Source organism: Panicum virgatum, chromosome 2N (assembly GCF_016808335.1).
Source record: "Panicum virgatum strain AP13 chromosome 2N, P.virgatum_v5, whole genome shotgun sequence".
NCBI classification, from domain to species: domain Eukaryota; kingdom Viridiplantae; phylum Streptophyta; class Magnoliopsida; order Poales; family Poaceae; genus Panicum; species Panicum virgatum.
Window position 1 is genome coordinate 64,145,537 of NC_053146.1, and position 27,894 is coordinate 64,173,430.

Below are 27,894 nucleotides of genomic sequence, written 5' to 3' on the forward strand. Positions count from 1 at the left end.
CGTCAAGGAGATCCTATCTCCCCGTATTTGTTTCTGTTGGCAGAAGAGGGCCTTTCGTGCCTTATCAAATCGAGAATCCAGCCATCGAACCATAAGGGAATTATGGTGGCGCCGTTGGCCCCGGTGGTGAGTCACCTCCTCTTTGCGGATGACAGCCTGCTGTTTTTCAGAGCGAGTACGGAGAATGCACAAGAGATTCATGACGTGCTGCAGGTTTACTGTCGGGCTTCGGGCCAGCAGGTAAACATGGAGAAATTCTCTATTCATTTTGCCAAAGGGGTTTCCGCCACCATCATAGGAGAAATTATGGATGAGCTGAGTGTACGCAACATGTCCCTCAGCGAGAAATACTTGGGCATGCCTTCTGACGTGGGAGCTTCGACAAACGGTGCTTTCAATTACCTAAAAGATAGGGTGTGGAAGAGGGTCCAAGGATAGATGGAACAATCGCTCTCAGCAGGGGGAAAGGAAGTCTTAATCAAAGCAGTTGCTCAGGCGATTCCCACTTACTCCATGTCATGTTTCAGACTACCACGCGGATTGTGCGAGCACATCAATGGTGTGTTGCGGAGATTCTGGTGGGGCAGCAAAGATGGCCAGAGAAAGACGTGCTGGGTTGCCTAGGACGACATGACAAAGCCCAAGTTCTTGGGTGGTATGGGCTTCCACGACATAGAACTTTTCAATCTGACGCTCTTGGCTTGTCAAGCATGGAGAGTACTGCAGGAACCGGAGTCTCTCAGCGCTCGCATCCTCAAGTCAGTATATTACCCTAATGGGGAGTTTCTGGAGGCCACTTTGGGTGCACGGCCGTCCAAAATTTGGCGTGCGATTATCGATGGAAAAGAGGTGCTGGCACAAGGCATTATCCGAAGGATCGGCACGGGTGAATCCACTAAGATTTGGTCAACCAATTGGCTACCCAGGGACGGTCTACTCAGGCCTCTGTCTCCTGCTGCAGCCGATCCTCCACAGCTAGTGAGTGAGCTTATTGATCCAACGACGGCAAGCTGGGACCGGCAGAAGGTTACCCGCTTCTTTAACACCATTGATGCCGAGGTAATCTGTAGCATTCCTTTGAGTACCAGAAGACAAGATGACGTTTGGGCATGGCATTATGAGAAGAAGGGGATCTTCTCGGTTAAATCGGCCTATCGCATGCTCGTTTTGAATCGGGAAAGGACAACAGCATGGCTGGATGGCCGACCCGGCAAATCTGATTTCAGAGCAGAGGAGAAAGAATGGGCGTCGCTTTGGCATGTTCAAGTTCCGTCCAAGATCAGAGTGTTCCTATGGAGGCTAGCCCGGCAAACACTACCGTCGGGAGATCTCCTACACCATAGGAAAATGGCACCGAGCAACATTTGTGCGCTTTGCGGTGCTGAGGACTCCTGGAAGCATGCTCTGCTAGATTGCAACATGGCGAGGTGTGTTTGGGCCCTCGAGAAGGAAGATATTGCAGAGTTCATTGGAGGTTTGCAAGATCATAATGCACGAGCATGGTTAGCAACAGTGTGCTCGTCTTTGCCCCAGGATGACCTGGTCAGAGTGGTCATAACATTGTGGGCCATTTGGTATGCAAGGCGGAAGGCTATCCATGAGCAGAATTTCCAGAGTCCGCTGTCAACACATTGTTTTGTGAGTCGGTTTATTGCCGAGCTTGGTCTTGTGAAGCCACTTCAGAAAACAACGCAGGTGAGGCGGGACCAACATCCCAAGTGGATTCCCCCTCCCTCGGGTCTGACAAAGATAAATGTTGACGCCGCCACTTCCAAGAATTCGAGTTTGGCTGCAGTAGCAGCGGTGGCACGGGATAGTACAGGTCTCTTCCTCGGAGCGTCAGCGGTGACCTTCTCAGGGATTTTGGACCCAGAAACTCTGGAAGCAATGGCATGTAGAGAGGGTTTGGCACTTGCAAGTGACCTCCTACTCCAAAAGATCCGAGTGGCGAGTGATTGCGCCAATGCAATTCGCAGCATCCAGGAGGAGTCAATGGGGCAGTATGGCCAAATAACCAAAGAGATCAGGGCGACTTCAGAACAGTTCCTGAAGGCTGAGTTCGTCCATGAACGTCGGGAGTCCAACCACGACGCGCATAGTCTAGCAAGGAGTGCTATCCATAATTCACTTGGCCGGCGTGTCTGGCTCATCGATCCGCCTACGGGCGTCTGTAATCAGTACTCTTCTATGAATTAGTGTGGAGTTTCCCCCTCAAAAAAAAAAGACGCGTGGAAGTGTCAGCCAATCAGGAGCCCCGTGAGCTTTTTTTTTTTGAAGAACCGGCAGAAGCACTGCCAAATCATTTAAGAAGAAGAAGAAGCAGAGTTTAACAGTTACTTAAGTCGATATTACATAAAACAAGGAGCACTCATACTCAACAGTGAACAAAATTATCATAAAAACTACGTGGTGCTCAGCGCTCTCAAAGCTGCTTGCCGTAGGCTCATTTCTTCCAAAATGCAGTTGAATACCAGTGGAGCTGTCATTGTTTTCTTTTCAAAAACTCTTCTATTCCTTTCCTTCCAAATATTCCACGTTGTGTACATGAGTAGAGCTGCTACGTGTCGGCGCTGATCGAGCTGAGCTGGCTGCTTGGTATGCGCCGCTCCTTGCTCTATATGTGCTCTTCGGCTGTTCGGCAGCTTCTGCTTGAGGATGAATGATTGTGATGAGTCACACTCCGTCCGGCCAGTGACTTCCTCTCAAGCTTTCTTTTCTTTCCGTGAGAAGTCGGATGCAGTTTCCTTTGTATGTGTGAATTCATACTCTCTCTAAAAAAAACGATATGACTACGGCAACTACCTCTATGAACTAGTGTCGGCTCAGAATACCTCTAGCAGCCTTGCAAAGTTGCAGTCGGCTCTGTTAAAAGGCAACGAATGATGTGTACCGGGAAGTTTCGTTTCGTTTGATTCCTTCCATCTGCTCGTGTAGAGTTCATTCGTTTGCCAGGCCAAAACAAAACATTAGTCAGTACACATGCAGTGTGTACTTTGCATTACGGCACTTAAACAAAAGACTTCTGACACGATACGCGTAAATATCTACTCTTGCCTTTTGAATTTTTAAAAAAGAGAGAGCAAGTAGTCAATTTTTGACGAGGGAGGGAGAATGATGTTTGTTGGTTAACAGGAGAAAGAAAAAAAAAACTCCCGCGTGGTACGCGCGTCATTGCCAATACACGTGGTGTAATCCCTCGTGTCTGCCAAGACAAAGAAAGTGACCGGATAGAGGGCGAGAAACAAAATACAAATCACAATGGCCTCAAGTACTAGGGCCCTGTTTGGATCTAAGGGATAATCCTTAGCCCTCACTTTTTAGTTCCAAATTATTTCTCATGCATCCAAATATGTGAGATAATTTTGAGCTAAAGTGGATTATTCCACCCAAAATCTTTAGCCCCTCCAAGAGGTGATAATGTGGCTAATTTTGCATGGTTTCCACAAAAAGTTGAGTATGCACATACACCTAGACATGAAAATAGAAGAGAGATGGTGGACATTAGCCCATGAATCCAAACAACCCATTTTAGGCTAATCTTTAGCCTACCAATTCAAGACTAAATATTATCTCTAGCCATAGGCTAATGTTCCAAACAGGACCTAGGATCCTTATTTCGTCCAGGGAGACAAGACACGTAGCTCTGGCCTATGGGAATGAAGATTACAGTTGACTAATGTACCAAGGTTTCAGAGTAGATACATACCCTCTCTGTCCCTTAATATGTGTCGCTCGAAAATCGTGTTTCCCTCACAAACGCGGTTCCTTAAGAGATGGAGGGTAGTTTCTCAATAACAGAGCGGTGCCAAAATAGAACATCAGCTTTCCTATCCAATCAAAACTAACCCATGTCTGTCTTGCAAAAGATAAAAGAACCTTAAAACTTTGAGACGCATCTTTCTACTCTAGTAATCCTTTCAAAAAAATTCTACTCTATTAGAGCATCTCCAACAGAACTTGTATCCTACTTTGTAAATATAGAGTTTTAGCAGACTTCTAAAAAGATACTCCCTCCGTTCCAAAATAAATACAATTCTAGAGTTTAAAATTTGTCCCACAAAAATATTAATTTTGACCCACCTACCACAAAAGACAAGCCAGTTTCTGGAAGATTCTCAGAATCGGTCAGACGGATTGTCTTCTCGCTACGACGGATTGACTTCGCTCGGCAGCCGCATACACCGCCGCCGCCGCGAAAGCACGGGCGACCACGAAGCCACAAGCGACCGCGACGGGCTGCTGCATCACGCCACCGCCAGGGAGCGGCTCCATGGCGGCAGCGGGGGCTCGAGGGCAGCGCGGCAGGGGGCCAGCTCGACGGCGGCGGGATCCCGAGTGTAGCGCGGCGGTGGGCCAGCTTGACGACGGCGGGAGCTCAAGGGACGGCGTGGCTGGCAGGACCTTGAGGGAGGGGCGGCAGCAGGACCACAAGGCAGCGCAGCGGTGGGCCAGCTTGACGGCGGTGGGATCCCGAGAATAGCGCGGTGGCGGGCTAGCTCGACGGCAGCGCGTGTGCCTGGCGAAATCGCGCGGGAGGGCGTTTTCCGAGCGGATGCGCGTCCTGCAAAAATGCAGGGCGGCGGCGGACGGATATAAGACGGGATGAAGAACGGAGGAGGATACACTATCTGTTGGAACCGGGTTTTGGGCCCTTTCTCTGTTTTTTTAACAGATGGAAGGCAAGATACAAATTCTGTTGGAGATGCTCTTGGTAATTTTTTTAAATCTTAGTACTTCTTTCGATTGATGTCCATTTGTTTATGGGACAAAGAGAGGGATGGATTTATGAAAAAGTAGAGAGGGCTACTCCAGTCATTTTTTTTTGAAGAACCTACTCCAGTCATTTGCCTTCACAAGGATGTGCCCATGGCAATGGGTGGGTCAAACTCCACGGACCAGGCCCACCACTGCCACTCGTTGTCTGTCGTTGGGCACTTGGGCTGCGGCCCCGGCGCCCTGCGCAATTCCTCGTGCTCCCCCAGCGGGAAGCCTCTTCGAGGCCTTTGGAATTGGAAGCTACCCACCGGGCCCCACCACCACCACCAAGCCGCATTTTTTTTGTTTCCTAACCTTTCTCGTAAAAAAATTTCAAAACGAATTGCATTTTGGACTCAAGGGGTCAGCGCCATGGCTCGTGGCACCGAGATAACACGTCTCGGCGTCGTGAGTCATGGCGCCGAGATATTTGCCACTGCGCTGATGTGGCGTCGACATGGCAGCTATTTCGGCGCCATAATCGGTGGCGCCGAGCTCGGCGCCATCTGCTGTGGCGCCCAGGTGCTCCTCGAGCGATGGCGTTGCACCACCGGCACGCTAGCAGCTGCCCAACGCAAGTACTGTGCCACATGACGCTATATGCATTTCTCCGTCTTTCTGTGTTTTGGCCCTACGCTTGGAGTTTTCACCAAGACGCATATCCATATACTAGTTTGACATGCGGGTCCCTGTGCGCGGACTCGAGAAAAGTACTCCAAATATTTGCTCACTTATTCTTGTATTAGTCTTTTTCCTTCTACCGCATATGTATTTGATTAACTTGGCTTGTGAGATATTAGCATCTAATCAATTGTAAGGGTATTCTTAACATTTCTACAGTTTTCATAGCATTAAATATACCTCTACATATTTCCTCTATTCTCAAATATAAGGCAGTCTGATATTCAAAATTTGTCATCAAATATAAGGCATCCTAGGTTGAGAGTGGACCCAATCATTTTAATTGTGCATTATTTTTATGTCTTTTCCAATTAAAAGATATGCATGCAACCATATAGGTGCATGAAAAAGGACATGTTAGTTTAATTAGCACACTTTCTATGCTTGTACTGATCAAGCATCGGCAACTCCAGTGGCAAAATCGAGGCTTAGAAATTTCTCTCTCCTAATTTTTCACTCATGCTGTGGCTGCTCTTAAAAAGTCAGGAAGGAATAAGCATTGGGATACTAAAGCTCTGATGAACCGATATCAGAAACTAGTCAGGCTCAGTACTTGATCGAGCACATATATTAATTCGTAACATAAATGCAAGAAAAGTGTTGGATAGCTAGCGCGCCGGGCAGCCCATCCCTCGAAGCTTGCAGAGCTGAGCACCTCAGCGCCGCAACAGCTGGCGCTGAGCTCGGCGCCACCGGTTATGGCGCCGAGGTAGCTGCCACGTCGACGCCATATCAGCTTAGTGGCAAATATCTCGGCACCATCCTCGGCGGCACAAGCCATGGCGCCGACCCCTTGGGTCCAAAGACGCAATTCGTTTCGCTATGGGTCTATTTGTGAAAATCTTTTACGAGAAGGATCAGAAAGCAAAAAATGCGGCACCACCAAGGTCCAAAACCAAAACCCTCTGGAAAACGGTAAAACCACACGCGCCGCGCCGGCATCGCGGTCACGGGCCTCACCCGGTCACCCACCCCCTCTCGCCTTCACGGTCTCCTCGCCCGCGCCCCACCCGCAGGACGCAGACCCGGCCCTCCCCCGCCATTGCCTAGGAGGCTAGGACCGGACCGCAAGCGCGCAAACCTTATCCGAATCGCCGTCGCCCATGGAGGCCGTGCGCGCGTCGGCGGCGTGGGTAGCCAGCCGCTCCTCCCATGTCACCGTCGACCTGCAAGGTAGGCCTGTTCTTTTCCTGCGCGTTGTGGCTTTTTGCCCTGCTGTGAACTGGTGGTACGTTGAGTTAATTGCTTGCTGCTCTAGTGAGATGCTTACGGGATGATGGGGGTTTAAGGTTCGGAAATGTCGTCTTATTTATTTTTTTATTTATCTGCCGATTGCTTGTGTTGAGATACGGAGTAGAACCTGTTCGATTTATTTATGTTGAGAATAGGTTCCAATCGCCAGTTTTATAATCCTTTTTCATTCGTATTTTTCTACTTGCCAATTCCTTGTCGTTTGATTACTGTTCAGCAATTTATTCTGAAAATAAGCTGGGCATAATATATTAATATCTGGCACGCATCTGTGTGCTGTTCGTAACTTTTGTATGGTGCAGTATTTTTTTGGTTCGATTATTTTGTAATAGCTTTCCTCGTGAAATTCTCAGTAATAGTTATTGCTCTTCACCTGTGGCTGTTTTTTATTTCCTGCAGAAATTGAGAAGGCGGTGGACAAAATCCAGGGGAATGTTCCAAAAGTTGAGTGGGATTTCGAAGGAATACATTACTTCGACAATGGGCCGCTCACAGTCCAGTACCTCTTCGTCTTGGATGCACTTAACTTCTGCTTCTGGCCAGGTATAAGTTCAGGCAAAAAAAAATCAATGTGTCTTATGAACACGAATCAGAATGATTGTACTATTCCTCTGACCGGCACATAAAGATTTGCAGAATAAAACCAGCGGACATTAGACATTGCCAATCTTATTTTGCAATTCTTTCACTTGTGTAACTTGTGGCCTTTTTTATCAGGTATAACTTATAGCCTTGGTACAGGTGTACGTTGGAAAGAAAGTTTTAAGCGATTCAGTATACTTTCAACTCGTAGTCAATCAGTCATGTGGGCTGCCAACATGTTTGACTTTAACTGTTATTGTCTGGAAACTTTTGACTATAATGCGTGCGTATATACATAATAAGAATATGGATGTTTCCACTAGTAATGCTTCTGTGGCAATTCAGTAGCTTCGTTGATCACAGGCCTGTTGAGTTGGTTGTGGGGTCTCTAAGAAGTTGGTCCCTTACATTTTCTTTTTTCGATGTATTTTTTTAGTTACTACTTTTTTATATATATACGTCTAGTTACTCTCCACACTTCGCACTTGTGCCTTAAAATCCATGGTGTCCCTTGTGTATTGTTTATGCAATTCCATTCCGTTACATGTGTAACAGCTTTGTAGTTTTGCCTGAAACCATTGTTTCTTATTGCGCTGCAGTAGAATTTTCAGTTCTGATTTTCTTTTGCGTGTGTCTCTTCTACAATCATGATGAAGTTATTGTAATATTTTTCCTTGAACAGATAAGGACTTGAGCTATGACCATTTGGCTTCTGGACTGAAGTTAGCCTTGGAGAAAGATAAGACTGCACTTGATGCTGACCGCCTTAAGAATTACACTGGTAACTTCTTCCCTGATTGGCATCTTGTGAGGTTGTGTCATTAGTTTATGGCCATATTTCCAGGATCAACTGATATAAATGAACATTTACATCTTAAGCTTAATTGCATGTAGTGCAATCCTCTTAGTTTCCGGACATTTTTTTAAATCTTTTTTCTGTTTAGAAAAGAAGTTGATCTTTTTCTTGTGCTAATTGAAAAACATTTAAGTAGATACCTGCTAGATTCCTTTCAAAAAAAGAATACCTGCTAACTGAGAAGGGCTTATGCAAAATGTAGGGCCTGAGCTCCGCCAACTTCTGAACTGGCCACGACCACTGCCAATTGAGGAGGAAAGAGTGCGCCTCCTCCATGAGGTAATACTCTATAATGGATAATTGCTACATCGAACATTTCAGTTAGAGAACTCTCTTGGTTAACGCTCATGTTTGTGGAACATATCATCACTTATCAACTTTCATACTCCAACCCAGTTCATTCATGATTTAGTCATCACTTTGATTTCTAATCCTCACTGGTCAGCTCTATTCTGATAGTTGGCTTGTTGCCATTACTGTAATTTTCATCTTAGCATGACTGCATGAGTACTCTAAAAACAGTTTCTTCCCACCAAGAATTACTCTCTTTTTCCCCAACGTTGTTACTTTATTATGAACCATTTCTATTTCATTTCTCAAGGTTGGATTGGAACTTGAAAGAAGCTTTGGAGGTCAGGCTGCTAATCTAGTGAAGTCTGCTGAAAACTCTGCTGCAACTCTGATTGAACTCATCACCCGACATTTTCCTGGTAAATATTCTACCCGACATTTGATTTGGAAAAACCATATGGGGCATTTGTCAAATGGTCCTGGCTGGACCTATTGATTGTAGCCACTTACAGTAGTACAGTGAGTGAAACTGGAATGGCCTAGCATTTTAGCAACCCAGGACCACTGCATATGGACCCAGGCCTAGTGGCCTACTACTGTGGACATGAAAGGGAACAGTGCTGGGCCGGTGCCTGGTCCAGGCAAATGAACTTGGTTTGGGCTAGGGCATTGAAAATCAGATAGTTGTGCTTGAATTTCTAATGCTTAAACCCATATGATTTTTTCCTTTTCTTACAATTATTAATCATTATTACTGTTTTCTTAGGTGTTCAGACTTCCTAGAATCTCAGCACAATCAGTCCTTAATGCTCATTTCTCTTGCACTGACAGTAGTGGAACTATTGCTCAATCATCAACTAGGCCAAATGCACCTGATTCAATCCTTTTGGTTTTATTTGAAAAGAAATCTTGATGCATTGAACTCTTTGATTCCACCGTACCTAAACATCGTGCTGAACCTATTGTGACAGACCCGCCGAGTTAAAACGCTTAATTAAGTATAACCGTCATCATTTGACGCATTAGCTTAATTAAGTGTAACTTGACAGGCTGTTTCCAACCCACAGGCCGATCGAAACACACCAGAAGTCTCGCACGAAGGCGAGCGCAGAATGTACCAGCATGAAGCATGATAAAATATTAGAAAAAAATAATATTAAGGCTTTTACAAAACAGCTTCAAATTTAAAATTGCACATAATAAACAATAGCAGCGGAAGAGAATCTAAATTACAGAACATTTTTACTAGAGAATAAATAAAACGAACTAAATAAGTCGAGAACTACCGAGACGTGAAGACAAGGCGCCACATCGAGCCCACCGATGTGAAGCCTAGTTAGCTCCTAAACTTGAAATATGTTAACAACAAACTCTGAGCAACTAATACTCAGCAAGACTTACCCGACCAGTGGGTATAACTTAGCCCACATATCTAGACATGCAAGACATTTGGCTGGTGGTTATTTTGCAGAAAAAACGACTAAAGTAAATCCTTACTTTCATTATTTTAGCTCCAGATTATATATATGTATTAACCATAATTTATTATTTGCATAAACCATCTATAACAAACATGGTGGTGCAATCAATCATAGTTTAGTGTTTAACATTATATATATATATATATAACTCACATTCTAACGTTTTGCTACGATGCAGCAAAGAGATCAAGGCTCTCATAACCGCGAGACACGGCGAATCGATTCGATTTAACCTTGCAAGGTGGACCAAACCAATACGGCACGCAAAAGCCCCGTCGGACCCCACGCACCAATATTTCCCCTCCCTGTCTCGAACTACAGAACCGCCCCACCTGTATATAGTCAGCCGAGCCCTATGAGAGACCACCAAAAGTAAACATATGCATCCCAATTCTCCGCGGCCACTCGACTCGCCCTAAGGGGTGGGTAGAAGTTATGTACTTTCGAAGCAAGGCAGTACTCGGCTTACCGGTTTCGACTACCTGCTACTCCCGGCATGCGGTTAGTACAGTTCAATCCCCGATCAGCACTGCCGACAACGACCGGTCCTTAACCGACACAGACGGGACTAAGACACCCAGGAACCCTGTCCTGCTGCCATACCTATGCATCCTCATCATTTCCCGTCCGGTCTCATTTCTTCATTCATTTCATCTCAAATTCACAACTAATGTACTAGAATACGGATATATCTTATATCTTCGAGTAACCGGAAATTACTCGACTTCTAAACATCCTATATCTCGCGAGTGCAAGAGATCACTCGTCTTCTACCGGAAAACCATTAAGCATAGCACTTCTATCGTCCTATACATACTAGTATAACTCAGGGAATCCTAGGGATCATGCAACTAGGGTTCCAAACAATTCCTAAACTTAATGCACAAGTAATAGAGACATATAAAGGTGTCATAATTTAAAATAATAGAATGTGCACCGGGGCTTGCCTTCGGGCTGCTTCTCGACACTGGGCTCAGCTGGGCCTTGGGCCGGGTGCTCACAATTCTCCTGCTGAACTTGCCCCCACTGCTCCTGTGGCCCGGCGATCACCTCGTACACATCTCCTTCGGCGGCGGCGTCTACACGTATGCATATGACATGAGAATGCATGCAGTATGATTTGTAACTTTGAAACAAGCCTAAACCGTATACACGCACCACTACCCGAGACAACCCGACGTCCACAATTCTGCAAAAATCCGGAATATCCGGACTTCAATCCGGAATTTCTAGAATTTCCGGAGTATCCGGATTAATACCTGGAGTTTCTCGGTTTCACACAGTTTTCGCCCCAAAAACTGAAATTTTGATTGAGACAAAACCAACCCACAAAAATCGAAACCTTTCTAGACCCTAGTAGAGTGATTCATAATAAGATGATTGACCCAAAAGAAATCGCTTAAAACATCCTAAAACGATCAATCCATTTAGCCCTAGCTTGGGTACCTTCTCAAGTTGAAACTGAAGCCACCCCGTTAAAACTGAAGCCACCCCAGGGAGGAATGATTGGAAGGGATGATCCTCCACGCCGATTTGCAGCTTTCGAGGTCTTGAGATGGATTTGGGATGGTGGATTTGGTGTTTAGGGCTTGGGAAGAGAGAGAGAGCACGGGGAGGGCTAGAAAGCAGAGTGAATAACGGTTTATAACGTTTGGGAACAGCAAAAAGGATCAAAACGTGTGATATAAACTTCCAGGTCCGGAGTATCCGGGTGAAATACCGGAGTATCCGGATTATTCCGGAATTTCCGGATTCACACCTGGAAGTTCCGGGTTCACAATGATTCCCAGAGATAAATTGCGATTGAGTCGACTTGATTTGTTTTGAAAATTTGTTCAAACATCAAAACTGAGTCATTTGGCACCCCAACTATATTTTTAGCTAAACATTCTTCTTTCCCTGTTCCTACCTTTTAATATTATTTGATTTCAAAAATGACGCGAACCTTTATTTAGAAATCATTTCAAAACAGATTTTCTCATTTCACAGGTTAAATTGCTAACAAGAATTTCTTTAGTGGTTTTGTTTAGGCAGATTTAGTGCTAACAATCATATTAACCATGGGATTAACTTTGTAGTTATGGTGATAAACACCTGGGGTGTTATACCTATCCCGTATATCATCATTTCGAACTCGATCCATACTTGTATGCCCACAAATCCAACGCAACATGCGCATTTCTGCAACACTTAATTGTTGGACGTGCCGCCTTTTTGTAGGCCAACATTCCGCACCATACAATATTGCCGGTCTAATCGCCGTTCTATAAAACTTGCCTTTTAACTTCTGAGGTACCTTCTTGTCACAAAGGACGCCAGATGCTTGGCGCCACTTCATCCATCCCGCTTTGATTCTATGACTAACATCATCATCAATATCTCCATCTCTCTATAGCATCGATCCCAAATATCGAAAGGTATCCCTCTTGGGCACTATTTGGCCTTCCAAACTAACATCTCCCTCCTCATGAGTGGCGCCGAAGTCACACCTCATATACTCAGTTTTAGTCCTGCTAAGTCTAAAACTTTTGGACTCTAGCGTTTGTCGCCACAACTCCAGCTTCCTATTCACTCCCGCACGGCTTTCATTAACTAACACGACATCATCAGCGAAAAGCATACACCAAGGAATATCACCTTGTATGTCTCTTGTGACTTCATCCATCACTAGAGCAAAAAAATACGGGCTCAAAGCTGATCCTTGATGTAGTCCTATCTTAATCGGACTCGCACTCGCATTCGCACTCGCAGAGAATTTTAGAATGTATTGAATCTCACGAATAGTGTAGCACAACTTGATGGTACCTTTTGAACCTTCCATGAACATGTAGAGTTTGAGGTTAAACATTTGATGTGCATTCAAAACGTTTTTTCTCATACGTAAGGTCAGTAACCAAGTGCACATCTCTTTAGCAACCTGAGGTGTTTTCAATTTCAATTTTGATAGGTTTCCGGGATCATTCACTTTACAAGGGACACCAGGTTTTCCTGTATAAGAGAGCTCAGATCTTTGTTGCTGATTTGTGGGGTGCCTTCAAGGGACAAAACTACGGCGAGTTCCATGACATCAATTCCATCACCATATTTGCTGACTACATTGTTCCAGCTGTCCTGAGGGAGCTTGGCATACTGAAATATGGCTCGAACTTATCTTGCTCGATCGATTCGAACAGCGAGATCGTGCCTGGAAGCGAGGAGGAAGTGGAGATTCGCGCTTGCTCAATCTATGCAGTCGAAAAGATGAGGGACCTGATCAGCAAAAAGTTTGGAAAGCAGGTAGGCACATGAACCAGTTCCACCTGAGACTTTCATGCTGTGTTTTCTGACCTGCAATTTGGTAGGGTCGAACTGATACGTTATCGGATCAACAAATTGACATTCACTAATGTTACTAGTCACGAAAAGTACCATATTTCAAAGAAGTTACAGTTTTTCTTCTCGTTGTCGATCAAATTGTATATTTGATTGAATCACATACGGTCTTTCGGCTTGGAACTAACGCCACTCTTGCTCTTGCATCTTCTGGGCAGCTTCTGAGCATTGACATTGATCTCTGGCTCTGGTCTTGCGGCGTGCAGAACATGGCGCTGTCACATCACCGCACCCTGTCGATTTACTACTGAGGCAAGAACTGGGACCAGACAGGTATCCAGCCGCAGCATGGTGCTGGTGCCGTGGTGCGGGACTGCGGGTATTCAGCTGGCCGAGTGTTGTCGTGGCTTGTTCGTCTTAACTGGAACTGTCATAGGTGTCGAAAGTTTTGTCCCCTTGGGATTGCACAAAAAGTGCAAGGTATTGTAGGGTCGTCGCATCAAGGATGGATGGTGCTAGTAGCACAACCTTTTGTGACTAGAACAGCTGCTGTTTTCAGATGAACTGTAGCCGTATGCTTCTTCTCTCCAGATTGATCTTGTTGGATGCGTAAGAACACAAGTAACTACTGCTGATTTGTTTTCAGCAATGGTTTTCAGTTACTGCTCCATGCCTCCATCGCCTTTTGGTATAAAATGAAATTCAGGTAACTGAAAGTTTCAACTGGAGGTTTGGTGAAATTTGAGTAACCTCATCACTGAACAATTCAAACACCCGAATGTGCTGGCATGCTGTTGCGAAAGAGACAACCCTGCCTAGGTGAAGGTGTCGAGAGCCCAGACGGCAAGACCCAGATAAAAGATTGGCAGAATAGCCAATTGCATCCTTCAACTAATGGTTAAGGATCAATTTAGTCCTTGAACTATCAAAATGACCGTACTGGTCCTCAAATTTTTCTTTTAGGCTCAATTTCGCCCCAATTCCTATGTGGCACGCCTTGTTGTCACGCCACCTCAGCTCTAGCATCACCACACTGTCTGCTGGTGGCTGCCAAGAGCAGGACGTATGGGTGTCAACAGTGCGATGAACACGGCCACCAGCATCGCTCAACTCCAAATACAGATGATCCTCAGCTTACACTCATTGACAAATATCCCCTCCCTCTCTTAAAAAATCACAGAGCACACCAGCGCCATCATTCATATGCCTTCCCACCACAAGTACCACTCTAAGAAGACAGCAAGCCCCCAATCCTTCGATCCCAAGCATGAACAATTAAATCTGCTTCTCACTACCTCTCAAAATCAAAGCAGCAGAGTAGCTCCAAAATGCCACACTTCTGAGATATGCTAGAGATGACGTGGTGATCCTAAAAGAAAAGTTTGAGGACTGAAATTGTCACTTTAATAGTTTAGGGACGAAATTGAGCCTCAACCGATAGTTGAATGATAAAAATGGTTATTTTGCCTAAAAGATTCGGCGCGCTATGCCAGAATGCCGCTCACGGCCGGACCGCTGGATGAGCAATGGAAGCAACCTTGGAAAAGCCATGTCGTGTCGCATAAATGTTAGGCTCCCTCCATTCAAGGCTCTGATCCTGCCCTGCTGGCTGCTGCCCTTGCGCCGCGCCACCGTCCCCGCCCACCCACGTGGCCACGTCCACCTGGGACCTGTCTGACCGTCCGGAGTGGCCAGCGGCCTAGCTTTCCGCGGCTCTGAGAAGGCAGAGCCTGTGCGCGGCGCCGCCTGCGTGCGCAGTGCGCAGTCCGTGTTCACGGACTGCCCTCGTGCCGGCCCGCCGGGGCTGGGTGGGCGGCGCCGCGGCGGCAGAAGCTTTGCCTGCGGCACTAGGCAGGGCGGCGCGGCCACAGCGGCTGCGCACAAACAAACCATGGGCGGCGGCGCGGCCTGCCGCCTGCACGGCATGTTGAATTGGTGGCCAGGAGCCGTCGGTACACGGTCGTGCGCTAACCGTGAAACCCTGACCCGTGACGTTGAGAAAGGTGCTTGGCTCCCAACACCGCCAGGCATGTCTACACGAGCCGTTGCTTGGCGACACGGTCCGGTGTGGCCTCCAAACCTGACGGCCTGCCAACGAGGTTTAGACAACAGGAGCAACCAAAGTTCCCCCACCGGGGGCCCGGCTTGTGTGTTTCCCACAACGAATCGGGCAACCAGCCACCGAACGATCGATCAGTCCACTCCGCAGCCCGTACAGCAGCTGAGAGGCTGAGACCCAATCCGGGAACGCCAGCGCCACAGAAGATCGGCAACCCCGAGATAAGATCTCAGGTGCGGCTACGCGCCACCGCAATTGGCCAGTGGAACGAGGGGATCGCGGTCGCGGTGGCGTCCCAGGGCCGGTGGATGGCGACCTGCCCAGACAAAGGGGAACAACGCCACCGCCAGGGCTCGGACCTGCGGCTGCGAGTCCGGGCGGACGACGCCGCCGAGCCGCGACAGCGCGGGGGGCCGAGGCGTGGCGTGGCGTAGTGCGGCCCAAACGGAAAGCGAAGATGCCCCTGGCAACTTGCGCTGCGGCTGCCCGGAAATTATGCTATTCTCCGAAAGGCCAAAAGTGCCGTGCCGCACCGCGCCGCGGGGCCGGCGAATTAGCGGTCGCCCGTTCCTGTTCCGCTCCGTGCATGAACGTGACATGGACACAACGGGTCTAAGTAGAGTAGGAGTACGTAATAATACGGATAAAATTATAATACAGATTGATCGTATAATCCAATGCAGTGCAAAGGGGATTTGGTGATTCGACACCTGACGACAGAAGTTAGGTACGGTCAGTTTCTAGTATCGTATTCTTTCCGGTTAAAAGCACGGTCAGTTTCCAGCATAAAAAATCACTTGTGCCTTCTTCCCTTCTTTTTCCTTCCACAGCTTTAAGAAAAGCTCGGTTTCTGCTTCGCGTAGCCTCATGCCAGAAAAGGCGGACCGAAAAGCGAGCTCTCCACTCGCCACGCTCCACCAATCACCCTAGCAGGAAACCACGCTCCACACACACACGGAGGCGCACACGGCTCCGCGGCGCACGGCGTCCGGACCCGGTGGGCGTACGTGAGCCTGGCCCACCGCTGCCCGATGTGCGGATCCACGCATCCCGCAAAGGAAGGCGCGCGACCGCGCGAGCGAGAAAAGCGCAGGGTTTACAAAAACCGGTGGGAACCGGTCCGGTTGACCGGTTACCGGTTTCGGTTTGGGCCGGTACCAAACCGGCTTAAATTCAAAATTCAAATTTGAATTCAAAAAAAATGAAAAATTCTCAAAAAAATTCTAAAAATACTTTAAGGTGCGACGAATCTAATGGTGTCAAATTTTCTCAAAAATTCATTTGTTTAACATATTTTTCGGGCATTTAAAGTTAAACAAAAAAGAAAAGGAAAAAAACAAGACGGTCCATTAAGGCCCACTTGGTAAACCGGTCAAACCGGCCGGTATACCGTTCCAAACCGATTACACATGTGATTTTAAATTTGGATTTGAATTCAAACCGGTCAAACCGGCCGGTATACCGGTACGAACCGGTTGAACTGAGTTTTTTTAATTCAAATTTGAATTCGACCGGTACCAACCAGTTTCCGACCAAACCGGACCGGTATACCGGTACGGACCCCGGCGGTTTGGCCGGTCCGGTCGGTAAATAAAACTCTGGAAAAGAGTGGCCCAGAGCAACACGCCAAAGTGCGCCGGGACGGGGCGCGCCGCCCGAGGCAGCCGCCCGATCCCGATCCGGCGGCGCGCGGTCGCGCCCCGACCGAACGCGGAGACACGGAGCCGCACCCCCGCACCCCAGGAGCCTGGAGCTGGGAGAGGGAGGCCTTTGCCGCCCCCCGCGCGCGCGGCTTCGCTTCGCGAAACCAACACGTACGCCGGCTGGTTAACCTCATCGCGCCTGACCCGACCCTGTGGTTAGCGCGTGGTCACCCGAGACCCCAGCCCAGTCCCTTGGTTAGCTGCGGGTGTGCTTATATACTCCGGTCCGCGGGTGGCCATGGCGGAGCTCGAGGCCTTGATCGGGCTGGTGGTTGTATGAGAGGTGGCGCGCCGGCGATGAGCTGCCACGGGTGCCGCGTGCTGCGGAAGGGGTGCAGCGAGGCGTGCGTGCTGCGGCCGTGCCTGCAGTGGATCGAGGGCGCCGAGGCGCAGGGCCACGCCACCGTCTTCGTCGCCAAGTTCTTCGGCCGCGCGGGGCTCATGTCCTTCCTCACCGCCGTCCCCGAGCCGGAGCGCCCAGGTACGGACCCATCGGTGGACGCGCCGGTACGTACGCGGTTCTCCTTGGTACGATCGAGGGTGTTTACGTGCGGTTGTGGCGGACTGTGCAGCGGTGTTCCAGTCGCTGCTGTACGAGGCGGCGGGGCGGACGATCAACCCGGTGAGCGGCGCCGTGGGGCTGCTCGGGGCCGGGAGCTGGCACCTCTGCCAGGCGGCCGTGGAGACCGTCCTCCGCGGCGGCGGCATCCGCCCGCTCCCGGAGCTCGACGGCGGGCTCCCTGTAGCAGACGGCCGCGATCCGCGCGCTCTCACGGCGAGGCGAGCCGTGGCGGGGTGCTCGACGTTCTCGGCGGCGAAGCGGGCGGTGGCGAGGGCGCCTGTCGCGGCTCACGCCTTCCCGGAGCCCTCGTGCGACCTCGGGCTGTGCCTCAGCCCCGGGTCCCCGCCGGCGCCCGGGGAGCGGCGGCCCGGCACGCCGTCGATGACCTCGGAGGAGTCCGTGACGACGACGAGCGGCGGCGGCGGGAGGGAGCCCGAGCTGCTGAACCTTTTTGTTTGAGAGTTAGCTAGACTGCTAAGCTCCGGATCGTGTGCCTTTCGGCGGTGTACCGTGCAGCTGTGCTGGATCCCGGCGAAAATGTTTGCTAGCCCCTCGCCGGCGAGGTATCCGTAGTCTTCTCCCTTTTTGGGCGCGTGCGTAGAAACCGCCGAACGCCGGCGCCGGCAGCCCTGCCTGCCGCCGTCTGTTAACTAGTATAGTACAAAATTTCTCTCGTTCCTTACCCGCTCTGTTGGCAACGCTGCAACGCCTCTGGATCGATCGCTGAATAAAATTGTAAACTAAGGTAGTAAGGTAGTAAGGGGTGTTTAGTTGGTGAAAAAGGTTAGGTTTGGCTATTGTAGCACATTTTGTTGTTATTTGACAATTAATGTCTAATTATAGATTAATTAGTATCATTAGATTCATCTCGTAGAAATCAGTTAGACTATGTAATTAGTTATTTTTTCAACTGTATTTAATGCTCCATGTATGTGTCCGAAAATTCGATGTGACGGATACTGTGCAAATTATTTTGGGAACTAAACGCAGCCTAAACAACAAGAAGAAAAGCTTGCTCGTGCTGCGTCGATCTTATCCTCAGCGCACGCGCACGGGTCGATCGGCATCAGCTTATCCAAAGCGATGTTAGTGTTGGCCAGCAACTCCCGCCCCGTGCTTTATTATCTCAGCATGTCCCGTCCGGAGCTGCACCGGCTGGCTCTCCTTTGCTGATGATAGCTTAGCTTAACAATGTCACTGACTGAGTGATTGGCTGAGTGGCGTGTTACTTAAATCCCAAGTGGCTGTATTGTATTGAACTCCAGAAATCAGCCGGCGAAATGGCCAGGAAAATGCAGGCCCGGGCGGGACGAGCATGAGTGGTGTGGACGTGAGGTACGCGCCGGGAGGCTGATTTTACGGTTGACCGCATGTTGCGCTCGCAATGGTCGACGCACATACACGTGAGATCCAAATGCTGTCCGTGCCTATTCTCCTCGGTTCCAGTTTCACCTTATATTTTCTTTCTTTTCTTTTCCCATTTCATGTTTTTCCGTTGGATCCAGCACCATGGTGAGAGATAAGGTGACACCGGCACCACCAGCAGCACGGATGAGCGAGGCCGTCAATGGCCCGTGTTTTTTCTCTTTTTGCTGCTAAAATTTTATGCAATTTTTCCCCTTTTGCGTAATTTTTCCAGAACTTTTTTTGTGTGCTAATTTTCATGTTTTGGAATTTAATTTCCGCCACTTTTTTCTTTTTGTTTTTTATCTTGCAAATTTGTGTCCAAACTTTTCAGCTGCCAAATTTTTCTTGAACAAAATTTTTCTAGACTTTTATTTCCAAATTTATCTCATATCCCATCCATTTTTTTATGAAAACTTTATGGTAAATTTTTTCTTTAGAAATTTTCAAAGCTTTGTTGCAAATTTTTTATAAAAGTGATTTATAGAATTTTAGTTTATACAAACTTGTATATACATGTGCTTTTATCTAGTTAATATTTGTGTTTGTATAACTTTTGTAACATATAAATATGTTACGATAGAATAGAATATTGTTTAATTGAAGAGGGGAACCAGATAAGGTGACGTGAGGGGAATCAGATGAGTGACGTGACGGAAGGGGAACCAGAGCCGGGTGAGGTGATGTCACTGACATGAGGAGAAGGGACGAGCCAGACGAGGCGCCAGCCGCGGAGTGATCTTGGTGATGTCGGAGATCAACCGCAAGGTTGATCGGAAATCGACCGTACGGAACTGGTGTGTACGGTTGACCGTAAATTAAAATGGCCCGGTACGCGCGCGCGTGTTGGAAGGATACGGCGCGGTTCGGCTTTTGGGCAGAGGGGCGGGTACCACGGCGCCGCGTTTCGGGGCGGGCGCGCCGACTGGACGCGACGCCCCCGCGCCCGCGAGCGTGTCTTTCCTGCGGCAGCGCCGACGTCGCGGGCTCGCGGCGGCCTCGGGACCCAAGCCAACCCAACCCGTGAGCCGGCTGCCGGCATCCGGCATCAGCTGCCGGGCACGTAGCTACCACCTTGTCCTTGCACCCCTTTGATCGTTGACGTCGAGGTCGCGAGGGATTCCCGTGGAAGGAACGTGTGAGCATCTACCTGCCTATCCCGTCGGAATCTCCGCTCCACTGATACAGCGATCCTTCGGCTACTCCTAGGGCGTGATTGGTTTCCTTCCCAACGTAGCCTGGCTCGTTTTAGCCATCCAGACCCACGGTGGACAGGTTTAATAGATACATCACACTTTTGTTTGGTTGCCGTATCCACTCATGCAGGTGTTGAAGAGAAACTGTTTGGTTTAGCTATTGCCCCGCATCACTATCTCTTGCATGATGCAGGCTGTCATGTGCAGACGCATGTGACGAGCCTGGCTCAGCACAAACGGAAAGAAACCTCGTTCCTACGGAGGCTGGCTGAGGGCCTCATTTTGCATCTCCAGAACCTGGCTGAGGTGCTTGTACAACTAACCAAACAAGTCAACATTGTATCCCGCGAGCCTGGGCAGCCTGGATGCAGGCAACCAAACGCCTCCCTAATAACGTGGGTGGGGATCGGATCAACGTACAGTATCACGATCTCTCGTTTGCTGCTGCTTCCACGAGGAATTCTGCTGGAGATTGTGCGATCCGTTCGCGATTTTGTGCCTTGCTATTGAACATTCTAGAATTGTAGTGGCCGAATTGGACGCAGCGGCGGTCGATTCCCCGTTGCCCACTAGAAATTGCACGCGGCCTTGCCGCGCATGGCCTTTGTGTTGGGATATGTAGTTCAGAACTTCAGATTACGGGAAGCAGAAACGGAGATGCAATAATATTTTCTTTTCCTTTTCCTTTATTTGAGCAATTATATTTGAATTAGCAACCATGCATTTTGTTGATGCCAACTCTGAGTTTCTGTCCCTCGATTGTTAAATGTATATTATCGTTGATTTTTTAGATAAATCTTTGAGTACTGGCATTATGCAGAGAATTTATATAAGTATTTTTAGACACTATTTATCATTGGGGTGCTTTAAATGTGACTAATGTTTATATTTATTTGCACTAATTTTTAGATGAAGATGAATGGTCAAAGTTGTATTTGAAAATTTAGCAATGTCGTTCAATTAAGATTAAAGGGAGCAGTATTGACTACTATACACCTTAGGTATGGGGTATGACTAAATAATTTGATTGGTTTAAATTAGGATATTTTTTTCTTCTCGCAGAGGTAGAGCATTTTAGAAATTTTGTTGAATATATCTTAAGAGTGTACATTGCGCGCCCTACCATATGCTCGAATAAATACAAATTCTAAGGTAAGAAATTTTTCATATTGAATAGGATCACAATAACCAAATACAATATACTAAAGCTCATTGTTGGAGCACGGATGGTATTGAAGCTACACTCTAGCACAAATGGTATTGAAGTTACACTTGCATTAAAAGTATAACATTACAAATTGCTTCTTCCTGAAAAAGAATTAGGACAAAAAAGAAACAGAATTGCTATTGCCTGCCCAAAAGATCAACCAAGGCTACCTTTCCCCCAAAGTATTTGATGGCCAAAGGCCCTTATGCTCTATCTTGCTTACAACATGGGGGTTTAAGAAAGGAAAAAAAAGGAATAAATGATAAGAATGGCACTTGCGGACTGCATTGCTAGATATTATACTACCATAGATGTGCTTATATCCAATGTTTATGATTCAAGCTCCACTAAATTTGCAGCAGAATAGTATGCATTGATATGCTTGTAAGGCTGAATTTGCCTGCACTTAAAATTCAGTCAAAGCATTACACATTCAAAGTCAGTCAAAGCATTATACAACGGTAATGAATGTCTAAGCATTATGGGTTAATCACACATTCTATCTGGATGTAGAACTGTACATAGCCTACCATAACCTCTTTGGGCAACAAAAGTAGAGGCCGGGCTAATTTTATGAAGCCCTGGGGTTACAAAAACTGAATTGTAACATGGTTTGATCTGATCTGATCCAAACCTAAGCATCATAAGTCCATAACTCAAATTCTAATACAAGGGAATAAGGATTTTCATTTTGGCTTCAATCACTGCTTAGTACTAAAAAAAACATGTTAAGAAGAAACAGAAAAACAAAGGTCCTTTTAGTTCTCTCTTTGTTTTATAATATAAAATGAAATATAATAGTGTATTGAATAAATCGTGCTTGTTTTGCATTCTTGAACAAAAGGAAGTAACATTACTTGACATTTTGTATATAGCAATCATCTTTCTACATAGATTGTTCACATGGCCACATGGAACCCGGCGCCTACGCCCTGAGCTACATGAGTTGACAGAGTGAACATACAAACTAAGACTTTCAAGTAGTCTAACACTTCAAAAATACTATAAGCATGCAGTAGTTATTTGAAGTATGGCAACAAAATTATCCACATTATTGTGCATGTCACAGGAGTCATATTAAGAAACATCCTAAGGTCAACAACCCAAAACTGATGATTCCAATGTTCGGAAAATAGAGGAATATTTTAGGCTGAACGCTTAAAACTTAAACATGCCAAAATATATCAAAGAAAATCATAGACACAGATGATGATGGAATATGCAAACTTGTAGAAAAAAATCATCTGCGCTTATCATAAAATGCATACTGCTTTGCAATAGTTCGAATTTTAGCAAGGTCTGTATATACGTATCTTTTGAGATATTTCTTATGCATAATGTGCTTCTCGAGAAAAGGAATGCAAATTCACCTGCAGATTAATGTACCCAAACATGCTCAACAGAAGCTTTTGACAATGAAAATAGTAATAAACTACGTGCAAGTTGAGAATCAAATTACCAGCATATGTTTTGCTAGGTTATGCAAAAGGATGCAAGTGATCGAGTTTGTACAATGGACCCCAGAATCTCCGTGGGAATGGAAAATGATGTTAGGATGTATATTCAACAATTGCAATGGATAGGCATGCCCAATGGATATGTTTGCCAGCTACAAATCTTCTTCTCCCCGAAAGCCACGAGCTGTACTGCAGATTGTGCATATAGAGCTTGCTAGCATCGAGCCCAGCGAAGCAGCCAGGAAAAAAAAACACAAACCGTGAAGACGACGATCGTCCTGTACCCGGGCCTCTTCGTCCCCATGATGCAGCTCGCCGACGTCCTGCTGGAGGAGGGCAACGCCGTCACGTCCGCGCTCATCGACCTCACCCTGGACCAAGCAAGACGCCGCGCTGGCAGCCGCCGTCGACCGTGGCGCCGCCGTCCGCAGGCTCTCCCGGATCCAGGACCTTCCCGCCGTCGCGGACTACGGGGAGCCGCCTCCACGGAGCGTTCACGCCGTGGTCATCGACGCGCCTTCCGTCGCCGCGCTCGACGTCGCCACGGAGCTCGGGATCCCGGCCTACACCTTCTTCGCCTCCAATGCCTCCGTGGTCGCCATGTTCCTCCAGCTTCCCTGGATGCGCGCGGAAGGACAGCCGAGCTTCAAGGAGCTCGGACACGCCCGCGCCCCTATCGAATTCCACGGCGTCCCTCCCATATCGGCGTTGGAGCCCCTAAACTCCGGTGGCGCCGCGGAGGAGGCCCTGTGCCGCGCCGGAGGAGGGGGGCCGAGTGCGGGGTAGGAGGCCCTGTGCGGCGGAGGCGGCGCGGCGGAGGAGGTGGTGCCGAGCGCCGCCCTCCTCCCTCCGAGCCCGGCACCGCGACGGATCCGGATCTGCGGGAGCGGGTGGCTGCGGCAGCGAGCAGGAGAGCCGGCGGGGAGGGCGGCGAAGGCAGGCGGAGAGGGAGAAGGGGAGGGGAGGAGGCGGCGGTGACCGTTGAGGGAGAGAGCAGAGAGGGAGGAGAGGGCGGCGGGCAGGGAGCAGGGGAGGGAGGAGGGAGATGGGTTAGGGTTCGGCCGTTCGGGGCCTGGAGGAGCGGGCGGCTGGCCGGCGAGCATTGCTCGTTCCCGTGGCCGTTGGATGGTCCGATCGGACGGCCGATATTTCTTTTGGGCGACGTGGCGCAATGAGGAGCCAGAGAATCGCCTGAGACGCCGTTTCGTGTTTTAGATATTGACCACATGATACACATTATTTTGTACCCGTTGCCCATTCGCCGAATAGAAGAAGCTCTGAACCTGCAAAGCGGAGGACCAGCGCTCCAACGGCTACCGAGGCTGTGTTCACTTTTCTCACAAACTTTCTATCACATCAAAATCACATCAAAACATTAAATATAACAAATGACTCATACATGGAGTACTAAATATAGGTAAATAAAAAAACTAATTACATAGTTTTGATGTACGTTGCGAGACGAATCTTTTGAGCCTAGTTAGCCTATAATAAGACAATATTTACCACAAACAAACGAAAAGTGCTACAATATACTACAGTGTCCGATGTGATTTTTTTCTACCCGTTTTTCACAAATCTAACCACGGCCCGAGGTCTTTTGTAGTACACTGGTGACAAAAAAAACATGTGCAGGAAGTACTCGGCTGTTTCTCAGCCGAGTCAACAGTCAATCCCCTGTTTTCTTTTTGTATTTTTTTTTTCAAAAACTAACAGACTCTGTTCGCTGGGCTGGAGCTGGAGCTGATGGCTGGAGTGGTGTGAGAGAAAAATACTGTTGACCGACTGGTGGCTGGAAGCTAGTGCTGAAACAGTGTGAGAGAAAAACATTGTTGGGCTAGAAGCTGCTGGAGCTGTCGAACACAGTGGTTTGGTCCTGGGCAGTGTTGCGCTGGTGGACGGTGGCAGGGATCACGAGGCCGGCAAACGGTGGAAATGGAATAGCGCAGGTGCAGAAAGAGAACGACTCGACCGCGACGGCGAGGATGCTGGCTGTTCCATGAAGGCAACGACCGCGACACAGTGTGCTACGCTACGAGTACGACAACTGGAGCAGCGGGGAGACGTGCGAGCTGCGGCTGCCTCGACGCACCGCGCAGGGGCAGGGCACAAGGGTGGTGGAGGACTGGAGGGAGGGGGACGACCGAGAGAGACTGCACATCCGGGGGTCCAGATTCGCGAGGTGTACATCTGGTAGCGAGGTGGCGCCGCCTGGAGTTGACTGACGACAGTGCTTGTTTGTAGGTGGAGTCTGTGGCGAAGAACGCTTGCTGGCTTGATGCTTCCAAGGTGTGCTGCTGTCGTCTGCTGGACCTCCCTGAATATTGTTAGTAGCGATGTAGTGTCGCCTAGAGCTCAGCTGACGACCATGCGTGCGCTGCTGTTTCGTGTTAGGCGGAGGTTGTGGGCTTGTGGCGAAGAACCCTTCCGGTTTGATGATAATCCTGGAGCTGGAGGGCGGAGGCGGTTCTTTTCTGAGCTGGCCGCCTCCTCCAGTCCTTCCCCTCCCCACGTCACGCGCGGCAGCCATGCGTGCTTCGGACGGCGACGACCGACGAGGCGCGGCCGGGCGAGCGCGGCCGTCGGGTGTGCGCGCGGCAGCGGACGACCGGGCTGTCGTTTGGTAATCGTGCCTAAACGGGCTGTACCTCAGCGGGCCCTCGGACCGTGCTGGGCGTCCATTTAGCCATCTATTCCCGAGGCCACCTCTGGCCATCTGGGCCCCACCGCCAGGTCTAGTCGCAGGGAAGCCCACCGGCCACGGCCATCTCACTCCGGTCCATGGCAGGGCAGCAGGCCACGGCCCGATCCGCGTCGCGGCGAATGTGGTGGTAGCTGGCCACGGCCAGTCTGATCGATCGACCGAGACCATCAGTTAAATCCCAAATACCCGGCCTAACCCTGCTGATCCGGCCCATCAGTTAAATCCCAAATACCCGGCCTTTCCCTTTTCGGCTTTTCTTCAAACTTTCTTCCCTCAAAACTAAATCTGGGCCATGGTCCATGTGGAGTAATCTAACTGGACTGTGTCCGGGTTACATTACATCCAGCCCGTCCATCATACTGCGACTATACTGCATGCAAGTCTGCAAACAGCAAGGAAGTCGATCATACCACTATACCAGTCCGGTTTCTCTAACAAAGACCTATTGTTGTCTGTGCTCATGAGAACGAATTTTCTGTCGTCCTATTTATAGTACAAACCATACGTATAAAATATAGGCTTTGTTTCTCTATTTGTTAATTTGTTCCTAGGATATATGTGCCGTAAACCTTTTCCTTTTTTATTTTTCTTGAAACGGCCCATAGTAAAATACCCGGCATGCATTGGTCGAGGAAGAGCTAAAATAGCTGGTACAGATGAAAAAGAAAAGAGCAAGCCAAAAAAAAAGGAAAGAAAAAACTTATTAGTCTTTAAGCTACTGGGATGATTTCCCTAAGACATATTGCAGCCTAGCTCCTCTTTTGTCTTCTCAAGTAGGGATCCCGTAGCGGGAGTGTTGGCGCTGAACTTAGAGTCTATTTGGGAGAGCTCCACTCCATTTTTTTTTGGCTCCATTCCATCTTTTTTTGTCCAAACACATCCACCAGCTCCATTTCACTCCCCAAAAATCAGCTCCACTCTACCTTTTTCCTAGAGCTCCTCAAGAGGTGCTCCACCAGCTCCACCAAAATATGGAGTTGGTGGAAATTACCCACCATGCCACTGATTAGTGGAAAATAACGGTTCGCTAGCTTCTTTTTCCTTTCCCAGCGACTCCTTTCCACTGCTCGCTCGATCCCCGCCGCCACAATGCGCAGCCCCGCGGTCGCCGTGGAGCCCCGCGCCGGCGTGGTTCCCCGCCGCCGCCATAGTCCCATGGAGCTTCCACGCCACCCACCATCCCCTGCGCCGGCGTGGATCCCCGCCGCCGGTGTGCATCCCCCGCACCACCGTCGCCATGGAGCCCCTGCCCCAGCCACCGCAGGCTGCCTCGCCTCCGTCGGGCGATCGCCACCCGTCTTCCTTGTCGCAGATCTCTCGAAGGTCCGCCATGGAGGTCCACCGCCACCGGTCCCAAAGGTCCCGTGTGGCCGCCCACCCGCTGTGGAGCTCCAACACCCGCCATGGAGGTCCGCCGCCGCCGGCCCCGAAGGTCCCGTGCGCCGCACACCCGCTATGGAGCTCCACCGCTGCCGCCGGCCCCAAAGGTCCCGTGCGCCGCTCGCCCGCCGTGGAGCTCCGCAACCGGCCATGGAGGTCCGCCGCGGCCATGGATCCCCTGCTGCACTTGCCGTGGAGGTCCGCCGTCGCTCGCCATGGAGGTGTCGTTCCGGCCACGAAGGTCCCGTCGTGGGGGAGCTCCCATGCCGCCACCGTCGTGTAGCCCCGCGCTGCTTTGCCTGCCGCCGTGGAGGTTGCTGCTCGCGTGGGGAAGAGGGATGGGAAAAAATAGCTGACAGTGGGCCCCACACTGATGTTTGGAGTGGAGCTCTCCCAAACAAGGTTGGTGGAGTTGCTCCATGGTGGAGATGGTGGAGTGGAGCTAGGTGGAGTGCTCCCAAACAGACCCTTAGAAGAAAGTAAAGAAGAGGGAATGGACTTTTACCCAATTACACATCGTCATATCAATCACCTAGGTCCTGCTTGACTCCGTAATGTAGATGGCCAATCTCAGTGCATAGTTTTATCACACAGTTACGAAGAGTGCCATGTCAGCTTGATACTAGAATGAAATCACCTCCCTCAATGCATAGTTTCATCACACAGTTTCATAGATAAACTATCACATTTAATTGTTGATTGGTATTAATGATCATGTGACCAATAGAAAGTGATGAGTGTGTGTTGATGAAACTCAAATGCTCTCAATGGAGTTTCATTTCAGTTTCATGATACTTGGTAATTGTGCACACCAAGTTTTCATCCCCATGACCTCTATTATTATTTCTTCTTAAATTTCATGTCATGTCATCACTTTTGGCTATGTGACATGTCATTTAATGAGAATGAAACTTATATGACACTTGCATTGAGAAATACTCCCTCAGTCCAGTTTTGATTTACGTTTAAGCACCGGACGCAGAGACCAAGGAACGTCAATCACGGCCAGGTTA

At 48.7% G+C, this 27,894-nt stretch overlaps 3 protein-coding genes across 4 annotated transcripts; all 3 read left to right on the top strand.

The window, feature by feature from the left end:
* Positions 1 to 6,366: 6,366 nt before the first annotated feature.
* On the top strand, positions 6,367 to 13,919 carry LOC120658588 (queuosine salvage protein-like). 2 transcript variants are annotated; one of them, XM_039936854.1, is made up of 7 exons: positions 6,367 to 6,609; positions 7,087 to 7,230; positions 7,952 to 8,050; positions 8,328 to 8,404; positions 8,727 to 8,835; positions 12,845 to 13,173; positions 13,428 to 13,919. In XM_039936854.1, the coding sequence occupies exons 1-7, from the start codon at positions 6,540 to 6,542 to the stop codon at positions 13,518 to 13,520; spliced, it is 921 nt and encodes a 306-aa protein (XP_039792788.1). In that variant the 5' UTR covers positions 6,367 to 6,539; the 3' UTR covers positions 13,521 to 13,919. The 2 variants fall into 2 exon arrangements, with proteins under 2 accessions (XP_039792788.1, XP_039792789.1); XM_039936855.1 differs by having other exon boundaries at positions 13,476 to 13,919.
* A 3,141-nt stretch (positions 13,920 to 17,060) lies between these two features.
* On the top strand, positions 17,061 to 18,283 carry LOC120658614 (LOB domain-containing protein 37-like). Its single transcript, XM_039936884.1, has 2 exons — positions 17,061 to 17,452; positions 17,544 to 18,283. Exons 1-2 carry the CDS (start codon positions 17,248 to 17,250, stop codon positions 17,990 to 17,992), a joined length of 654 nt encoding a protein of 217 aa, XP_039792818.1. The 5' UTR covers positions 17,061 to 17,247; the 3' UTR covers positions 17,993 to 18,283.
* A 4,816-nt stretch (positions 18,284 to 23,099) lies between these two features.
* On the top strand, positions 23,100 to 23,583 carry LOC120662909 (UDP-glycosyltransferase 71K1-like). The gene is made up of 2 exons (XM_039941961.1): positions 23,100 to 23,177; positions 23,245 to 23,583. The coding sequence occupies exons 1-2, from the start codon at positions 23,100 to 23,102 to the stop codon at positions 23,581 to 23,583; spliced, it is 417 nt and encodes a 138-aa protein (XP_039797895.1).
* The last annotated feature ends 4,311 nt before the right edge of the window (positions 23,584 to 27,894 follow it).